This window comes from Equus quagga, chromosome 5 (assembly GCF_021613505.1).
Source record: "Equus quagga isolate Etosha38 chromosome 5, UCLA_HA_Equagga_1.0, whole genome shotgun sequence".
NCBI lineage: Eukaryota > Metazoa > Chordata > Mammalia > Perissodactyla > Equidae > Equus > Equus quagga.
Genome location: NC_060271.1, coordinates 107,440,821 through 107,450,815, shown reverse-complemented (window position 1 = coordinate 107,450,815; position 9,995 = coordinate 107,440,821). Strand labels below are relative to the sequence as shown.

General features: G+C 43.4%; 1 protein-coding gene across 1 annotated transcript in view; it reads left to right on the top strand.

The window, feature by feature from the left end:
* The first annotated feature begins 971 nt into the window (after window positions 1-971).
* The window catches only part of GALM (galactose mutarotase), a 52,268-nt gene continuing 43,244 nt past the window's right edge, over window positions 972-9,995 (top strand). Inside the window, exons 1-2 of the mRNA XM_046663443.1 lie at window positions 972-1,384; window positions 9,085-9,239. Of these exons, the coding sequence (XP_046519399.1) occupies window positions 1,195-1,384; window positions 9,085-9,239 (345 nt within the window). The 5' untranslated portion in view covers window positions 972-1,194. The remainder of the gene's footprint in view (window positions 1,385-9,084; window positions 9,240-9,995) is intronic.

Below are 9,995 nucleotides of genomic sequence, written 5' to 3'. Positions count from 1 at the left end.
TTCTCCCGAGAGTATGTACTTAAAGCCTTTTGTTCCTTGTGAAAGGAGACAATAAAAGCATAGTACCTAACAGTTACAAGGACCTTAGTAAATATTTGTTCCTTTAATCCTTTCTTTTTTTCTTTTTTTGGTGAGGAATATTCACCCTGAGCTTACTTAACATCCATTGCCAATCTTCCTTTTTTTTGCTTGAGGAAGATTAGCCCTGAGCCAATCTTCCTCTATTTTTTGTGTGGGGGATGCCTCCACAGCATGGCTGATGAGTGGAGAGGGTCTGCGCCCAGGATCCAAACACTCGAACCCCTGGTCGCCAAAGCAGAGCACGCAGAACTTTAACCACTCAGCCACCGGGCCAGTGCCCCCTTTAATCTCTTCTTAAAGAAACTTTGGACTGCAGGAACAAGGGCTAGATACCTGAGGCCCTTTCCCAATCCCCTGAAGAAAAGAAAGTCAGAGGCTGTCTCTGGTCACCCCCCTATAACTAGGCCCTGATGGGTCTACAGCTGACCTGTCTGGGCTGCCGCTCCAGCTTGCAGTCAGGAGAGCCTCTGGGCAGTGGCTCCTGCAGAAACCTGTGCAGAGCTTCCCTGTGTGGGACAAACAGGACGGATCTTCAGTCAGTGTGCGGAGAAGGCTGCAATTATTTACCTCTTCTCAAAACTGCCTCTGTACTTCTTTTCCCTCCGGGTCAAAGAGTTAACTAAAAACCAGAATTTCTCCCCAAGATCCATTTCATTGTCCCTAATTCTGCTCTCTGCATTTTCCAACATTTTATTTGAAAGTCAGCCACCAACATTAATGAACAGCTCATTGCATGCTGAGAACCACGCGCCAGAGAACAGGGTAGAATCCTGCAGATTCAGGACTTGGGTCTAGAAAGACTACAGGCCCCAAAATGCAATTTCACCTTCCAAAGACTACCATACCCAACATGCAATGCAGCCAGGGTTAGCTAAAGAAAAGAACTGCAAGCCAGGCTGGAAATTTTGCCTTCCCGTCACCCTCAGGCGCAGGAATGGTTTAGAAAGGCCACAGAGGATATTTTTTGCAGGAGTGGTCACTCTCCTAATCCTCGCAAGGAAGGGGAGGAGTCTAAGCCGTGTCCCGCCTCTTTTCCAGGAAACTTCTGTCGCCCCAGGTTTGGCGGCAGAAGTTCCAAGGGCCTGGAACAGCAGCACACCCCGAGCTTTCCCCATGGTTTCGGTGACGAGAGCAGTGTTTGGAGACCTGCCCTTGGGGGCAGGGACAGTGGAGAAGTTCCAGCTGCAGTCCGACCTGCTGAAAGTGGACATCATCTCCTGGGGCTGCACCATCACGGCCCTGGAGGTCAAAGACAGGCAGGGCAGAGCCTCCGATGTGGTGCTCGGCTTTGCAGAGTTGGAAGGTGGGTTGAACTCTGCCCCGGGCTGTGGGCGGGCCCCAGGCCCACCCGGCACACGCCCCTGATCGGGCTGCTCGCGGTGATACGACCGGGGGGAAGTCCGAGCTTGTGACTAGCAGCGCTTGGATCCGGCTAACTCAGTGTGTTGCAATCCAGTGCTTGGAAAAAGACGAAATGAATGGAAACAGCTATAAGACTTGGCCTCTGGTTATCCATTCAGGCTTCACTTCAATTAATTTAAAAAGTCACTTGAGGGTCAGATAAAACTCCAGCAATCCTGGAGCGATCTTTGAACTGCCTGATCTTTGTGAGGCTGTAGAGGAAAAAACAAGCTGAAGGGGGTGTGGCTGCCAGCTCTTCCTTCGTGCCCTTTCTGGAGAAGGAAACTCAAAGACGTCTGTCTTCTACTTCGTTTTTCCTTATCAGATTCTTTTTGAGGTCTGGTTGTCTCAGAAATTCTCCATAGTAGGCTCAGTGGGTGTAGACAGCTTATCCGCTTTGGTCTGTGGGGTAGAGTGCCCTGCACCCTTTGGCTGCTCGATAACCACGTGCTGAACGGAAAGCAGAAGACCAACTCCTTGGCTGTGAGTGAGAACTCCTAACTAGGGTGGACTTTTACTCTCTCAGAATCCGTGGGCAATTAAGTTCATAAATTCATGCATTCAAAAACTGTTAATTCCATTATCTCCTTCAATGACGCAGACAAGGTCCCCACCCTCATGGAGCTTGCAGATTAGCTGGGGGGATTAGATGTTAGCCAAATAATTGCATAAATAAGTAATTACAATTGCAGTTTGATCGCAGCAAAGGAAAATGTACCTAGCTATCTCTTGGCACTACCATGTAGCTAGACAGAAAATGATGTCTGAAGTAAGTTGGCAAAGGGAAACTGAGAATTAATACCCTCTGCTTGGTGTGGTAGGGGCATAGACAGAGTCTGCTAGAGGGGAGGTTTGAGGTTTTCCTTTGGGTGTATCTTTGTGTTTGGTTCTTTAGATGTGTAACATGGCTCATGGTTGGAGGTTAACAGAAAACTGAGAGTATCGGTTTTCCCTTAGGAGACTGAACTTTGCTCCCTATGTCCTTAACAAAATGTATTAGTAGCGGCTGGCCCCATGCTGTAGTGGTTAAGTTCAGCGTACTCCCGCCCCGGGTTCACGGGTTGGGATCCCCCGTGGGGAACTCACCACTCATCAGCCATGTTGTTGTGGCAAGCCATAGATAAAGTAGAGGAAGACTGGCACAAATGTTGGCTCAGGGCTAATCTTCCTCAGCAAAAAAAAGTGTTAGTATAAGACTATTCCCAAGGAACCTATTCCTTGCCTTCTGGTTGTCTTTATCTGCCTTGGAGCCTCCACAGCTTGGCTTGGAGAAGTGGGTAGTCTTCTGCAGAATTTCTTTGGTAACTTAAGAGAGTCTAATACAGAAGCCTCACTGGTAGGAAGGTGCAGTGATGTGGGGAAAGTCACCTCCATTTCCCCTTCCTCTCCACATCCCCTCAGACTTCTGGGGGTGGAGTTCATATCTTCTGTCTTCAAAGTCAGAAGGCAAGGTGATTGACAAGTGACAAAAAAGAATTCTTTAGAATCATTTTTCTAAGTCACCTCTCCCTGTTAGTAGCATAACCATTTTCTAGGCTGAAACAGAATTACAAAGAAATTGTTTGCCTGATACAAAATTGCCCAGTGGACTCAAAGGAGAATTGGATATATGGCCTAGAATTCTGGAGCCAGTAAAACATCAGAGATGATATGCTGTGAGCACCTGCTTTAATCACCCTATCTCCATCTCTGCCTTATCACCATGCAGGAGATAACTGTCTCCCCCCTGCACACTCACTCACTTGTTATTATTTTTGGTTCTGATGTAAGAGTCACATGGATCTAAAGCACAAGTCATCGTATGAAACGTGTGCCATGATGGCATGGCACGTGGGAAGCACTAGTTTCTTAATAGGCACAAAAGTGTCAATTTTGTGAGGGCATTAATACAATCGTTTCTGAGTCTATGACTTGTGGAAGTGTGAGTGAAAGAATTATCCCCAAATATTCTTCAAAGAGAGAAAATAAAATACGTCCCATGATATTACAATGATCTACCTTGTATTGTATTGCCCTGCATGTTATTAACATCTCTTGACAAAGTTAAGTAGCATTTTCTTACCAGGATGCATCACAGGCTTCACAAAATGCCAGGCTGAATCAAAGCATCTAAAATATTCCAGGTGCTGGGTCAAGATACATATTTTCATTCTTATACTAATTTAGAGAATTTAATTATTTACTTTAAAAGAAAAGCAAGCTGTTTTCAAAAGAGAAGTTGAAAAAAAGCCCTCAGAATATCAAGTAACGCTTTCTAATATGTTCAGCTGTCTTTGAGGTTCTTGCAAGTGGCCCCTTGTTCCCTTTTTAAGGCCCTATCTTTCCAGTTTTGTTTTTGGGTTTTCTTTGGTGAGGAAGATTGACCCTGAGCTAACATTTGTTGCCAATCTTCCTCTTTTTGTTTGAGGAAGATTGTCCCTGAACTAACATCTGTGCCAGTCTTCCTCTATTTTGTATGTAGGACGCTGCCACAGCATGGCTTGATGAGTGGTGTGTAGGTCCACGTCCAGGATCTGAACCTGTGAACCCCAGGCCATCAAGGCAGAGCACGCGAACTTAACCACCATGCCACTGGGCTGGCCCCTGTCTTTCAGTTTTTTGTAGATTTCTTTATTGCCAAAAATACAGACGACTTCATACATGTGATAAGAGGAAGCTTAATTGTCTCAATCAGAATAGTGTGAAATGGTGCCCTGCTACTATTTTATTCAATTCTCGTATGTTAAACCCCGTGGTAAGCAATTGACAACAGTGGTTGTCTTTAAGAAAGGGCTCCAAGTGGCTGGGGTAGAGGGATACGAAGGAGACAATTTTTACTGTATAGTCTTCTAGAATTCTGAATATGTAAGTATTGTATAAACAAACTGAGACAAATAATCTAAAGCAATAAGATGTGACAGAGGAAGATGTTATCTTGACATTACCATGTCCCAAAAATGTTGTGAGCCACAGGGAACAGCTGAGCGTGGATAATTCCGTGAGACATGGTCCTTTTTGTACCTGCTAGGTTAGACGTGAACTATCTCCAGTTTCCCAGAGAGATTATATAAACAGCTTGGATCGTAGCCATGGCCGGAGGTCAGAATGGTTCAATTTCTCCCTGGGAAAATGAGATCTTTCTTCTGGTGAATTCTAAGAGGTAAATCACACGGATCTTTTAGTTACAGGCCGGAGAAAGCAGTAATGCCTCCTGTGAGTTTTTCTGCCACTTTGTGTATTTAAAATATTTTTAAATGTTTTTCATCTTCATGTCCCATCTGTAGGCATCATGACTTCTTTCAAAACTGTGATGAGAACAGTTGCTTATAAGCCACAGGTATAAACAACCTACCCATACAATCAATACGACTCTTTCCCCTTCATCTTCCCCCCAGTTGCCACCAACACCCAGCTATTACTGGCATGAGAGCCATTATGGAAAAAATAAACTTAGTGCTTTTAGAAAAGCTGAGTTCATAAGAGGGGGTGGAGGAAAAGGGACCACTTTGGAGGCTGTACTTTAATCTTACAGATGCCCAAGAGTGCCCTTGTAGGAGCATTGAGGATTCCTGGTTTAAGTCTCTGTTTCGTCCCTTAAAGCTGTGTGACCTTGGGCAAGTTACTTAACCTCTCCAGACTTATTTCCTCACCTGAAACAAATGGATAATGATGATTAAATGTGCTATCGGCTGTGATGTGTCCGACTATAGTGAACAATTAATAATTTTTATCTCCTTTTCTTCCTTTGCCACCAAATATCTTTGCTCACACCGCTTGAACTTTTTATTTCACTTTGTTAACACTGCAAAAATGGCGTGGAGATTCATCTGGGACAACCAGCAGCCATTTAAGAATATATAAAATATTTGGCTTTCTTAAAGTGCTTGTCAATTAAAGTAATGTTTGTTTTCCTCAGAAAGCCAAAGGAAAGCCATTCAGAGTGGAGAGGTTTTCACTGAGAATAGTGAGCAATTTTATTTGAGGGTTTAGGACACTCTGGCTGAGGTTTGGGCTGTTGAAGGTGGGTGTCATAGCCGAGATCCTTGGGATGTTAGAGACGTGGAAAGGGCCATACCCCATGGTTAAACATTTATTAATATGTTCTGGCCAGTGCCTTGCCCTGGAAAAGGCACAGACTTTTCCTCTACCCTTTATCCCACGTCAGCAATTGATTAGATTAATTAAATCAGCCTTCATCGCTTGACCTAGAAACTTTGCCCTTTTTCCTGGAAAACAATATTTTCTGGATTTCAAAACAGGCTTTTCCATCATGTCCTATTCAGAATTTGGGGTCTGTCCCTGTTTGTAATTCTGATTTGATATAAAAGCTTACTAGTAACGTATGAAGATAGTATAAAATCCATTTGTTCTGAAGAGTTTTTCAGAGACAGTTGGGAGCAGTGGTTTCTGCTGTCCTTATGGTTTAATCTTAAAAAGTCTTCATCTAGACTGAGGACGGACAAGTGCTTCTTATCTCTGCGGGCTTATTAACCATTGCCAGAAAGTGGTCCTTTCTGAGGAACTCTTGCAAGCCTGTGAGGCTGCAGCCTTGCTGTTGGATTTGTCGTTGTCCCCACTGCCAAGCATGTGGCTGGCAGGGAGTAGGGGTTCAGTGTACCCTTGTTGAATGAATCAAGGTAGGAGTCAAAAATAGATACAGCTAAACAATTTTCGAACAAAAATTTTACTTTTCTTCACATTTTCGAGCCCTTGAAAAGCAGATGAATTCTCTACATTATATGTCATCAGGGAAATGCAAATTAAAACAGCAGTGAGACCCATTAGAATGGTCAAAATCCAGAACACTGACAACACCAGATGCTGACAAGGCTGTGAAGCAACAGGAACTCTCATCATTGCTGGTCGGAATGCAAAATGGTACAGCCACGTTGGGACACAGTTTGGTAGTTTCTTACAAAATAAGCACTCTAACCATATGATCCATCAATCACACCCCTTGGTATTTACTCAAAGGAGTTAAAAACTTACGTCCACACAAAAAGTTGCACGTGGGTGTTTATAGTAGCTTTATTCATAATTGCCAAACTTAGAGGCAACCAAGGTGTCCTTCAGTAGGGGAATGGATGATAAACTGTGGTATATCCAGATGATGGAATATTATGCAGTGCTAAAAAGAAATGAGCTATCAAGCCACAAAAAGATAGGGAGGAAACAAATGCATATTACTGAGGGAGAGAAGCCCATCTGAAAAGGCTACATACTGTATGGTTTCAACTATATGCCATCCTGGAAAAGGCAAATCGATGGAGACAATAAAAAGATCAGTGGTTCCCAGGGCTAGGGGGATGGAAGGGATGAACAGGCAGAGCACAGAAGATTTTAGGGCGGTGGAAATACTCTGTATGATATTACAGTGGTGAACACATGTCATTATGCATTTGTCCAAACCCATAGAATATACAACACCAAGAGTGACCTTAATGTAAACTATGAGCTGTCCGTGATAACGATGTATCAATGTAGGTTCATCAATTATAATAAAAGTTCCTCTTTGGTGGGCGGTGTTGATAACGGGAGAGGCTGTGCATGTGTCGGGGTAAGTGGTATATGGGAAATCTCTGCACCTTCTGCTCAATTTTGCTGTGAACCTAAACTGCTCTAAAAAATAAAGTCTATTAAAAACAAAAACAAAAGCAGATGAAGTAGAACCAAGAAAAGGTTGTTTGGCCCTTTGGGATCCCTTCTGGTTCCCGAGTGTAGGGGGTTTTAAAGCTATAGCTTCAGAAAGAGAGGAGGATGGGGAGAGAGGTGGGAGCTGGTAGAGAGATCAGCCTGGCCTGTGCTAGGAGGTGGTAGTAAGGTCAATTAATCAGAAAGCCTTGTGCTTGCCAAATAATGTGATGCTCAAGATCATGTACTCAGGAGCCAGACTCCCTGGATGCAAATCCTGGTTCTGCTACTAGCTAGCTGTGTGTTTTGGGGCAAGATAGTTAACTTTTCTCTCCTCAGTTTCCACACCTGTAAAATGAGGGTAATAGTACTGTCTGCCTTGTAGGAGTATTCTGAGGATGGAATGAGTTAAATGTCAGACACTTAGAAAGTGGCTGAGACTTAGGAAGCGCTCAGTAAGTGTTAGCTCCTGATCGTCTGTGGGCAGGACTCTGAGGACCTGCAGGTTCTCGAGGAAGTGAACCAGGGAAGACCTGGAAGGGAATGATTCATGTTCCACTATGCCCCACCAGGTGAGTAATGGGAACCTGTGACCTGTAACTCACCTAATCACTTCAGGGTCCGTATCCTGAGAGCCCCTACAGCCATAGTGAAAAAGAGTTCATACTCTCGAATTGCATGCTCTCCTGATCCACAGTAGATGCGATGGATACAGAGTTCCATATGAAAGGGGGATGGAATTCTGAGGGCATCTGAGTGAAAAATAGAGTGGAAAGTAATCTTAGTCACAATACAAAAAACAAACTACCTCCAAACCTTAATCTCTACCATTATAGTCTAAACTAAAAGATTATAGCAGAGAGGAGCTTAAAGAGAAGGAAAGTACTGTAATATGCCCATGCACAAAGTTCTAAGTACAGGGACGCTAGCTACATTGCTTTTTATAGCCACCCCCCCTCCCCCAAAAAGCCCACAAGAGTTTATGCTCATCAATATGCCATGTAGCTGTCAAAAGAAATATGGTAGATGGCTATGTAATCACATGGAAAGATCTTAAGACATTTGATAAATGAAAAGTTGCAAACCAGTGTGTATAGTACGATTCTCTATATAGAATATGTGTGTGTTTGTGTAGTTGTGTATTTGCTTGGATGAAGTTAATTTTTTAAAAAGACAACTGAAAGGGTATATGCCAAACTGTTAGCCGTGGTTATCACTGGGAAAGAGAGGAGTTGAGAGGTGGAGGAGGGCTCATATGTTTTATGCTTTATTAAGGATGTCAGATTTAGCAAAATAAAAATATAGGATGCTCAGTTAAATTTGAATTTCAAATAAACAAATGCTTTCTATGTGTAAGTATGTCCCATGCTTATATACTAAAAATTTATTCATTGTTTGTCTGAAATTCGGATTTAACTGGGCATCCTGTATTCCCTCTGGCAAGCCTACTCTATGTACTTGTGTATTATGTAATGCTCTCTAAAGGATATGTTCATGTACTACTTGTGTGATTCAAAAAAATAATAAAAAGAGAAGGAAGAATAAGATTCCTCTGAAAACTATAGAAAATATAATTTTCAGTTAAGAAAATTGATTGGCCTAAAAAAAAGCAGATTACAAAGCAGCATGTATACTAAGATCCCAGTTTTATAAAAAAAGAAAAGCACACATATGCATATACTAAATGATGGAAGGAGGTACTTGAGAAAATTAACAGTGGTTCTCTCTAGTGATGAGATGAGGATGATTTAAATCTCTTCTTTGTGCTTTGTAAAGTTCCTTAAAAATGTTTATAAAGAACTGAATTACTTTTGGAAAGAGAAAAGGTCATGTGTAAAGAACACCATTTTTCTATGCTTCCATGAGGACTTGGATTTGCGCATGTTGTTACAACTTACAGCTTCCCTCAGAAGAGAGTGGTGGGCAGCAGTGTGAGCCTCAAAACCTTTGGTTTAAAGTTTTAAAAAATGCTGTCATCGCATGTCCTTGCAGGGTACTTCCAAAAGCAGCCCTACTTTGGAGCTGTGGTTGGCAGGGTGGCCAACCGAATTGCCAAAGGAACATTCACATTGGATGGGAAGGAGTATAAACTGCCGATTAACAACGGGCCCAACAGTCTGCATGGAGGAGTCAGAGGGTTTGATAAGGTGAGTCGGGGGCATTGGACAGAGTCCTCACCTGGCACACTTCACAGAGTACCTTCAAGCATACTTTCTGTTTGTCAGGCACAATCCTTGACCTGAGAGCAAATGCATGGTAAGGTGATACAAGAAAGAGGCTGTCCCATGGTTCGGGGGAGCAGAGGCACTGGCCCTGTGCCAGGACCCCATCCTTCCTTAGCTCGTCCAACTGTAATAGGCAGAGGAGCCCTGAGTGAAAGGTTGACAGCCCTTGACTTAGGAAAGACAAGGAATGACTTTCTCACAGTGTTGGGATCAGGGAGTAGGGTTGACCTAAGGCACAACAGAAAAGTGGATCAAAAATAATACTTACCACTTACTGCACAAGATATTTGCATATATGATCTCTTACCCTCACTAGAACCCATATAATCACCAAATGAGAAATCTGAGGCTTGGAAAGGTCACACCACTCCTAAGGTGGGCTGCCTAACCCAGAGCCCTCATTCCTGCGCTACAACTGCTAGTGTCCTCCACAGCCACCGTGGGTGCCCCCAGTGCAGCACACCTTTGTGGATCTGTTGTTAAGTCCCCTCCCCATGCAGTGTGGCGCCACACCCAAACCTCCCCTTCCACTGAAGTGCCTCATGCCTCAAAATTACCTCAGATTCTCCCTAGTTCCCCTTTCCACATTAAAACTCCCATTCCCCAAGTGAATCCCTAGAAAAACAAGGTTAGGAAAGCAAATTGATCAAACAGCTTCTCCGTGAGGTAGGAATGCCT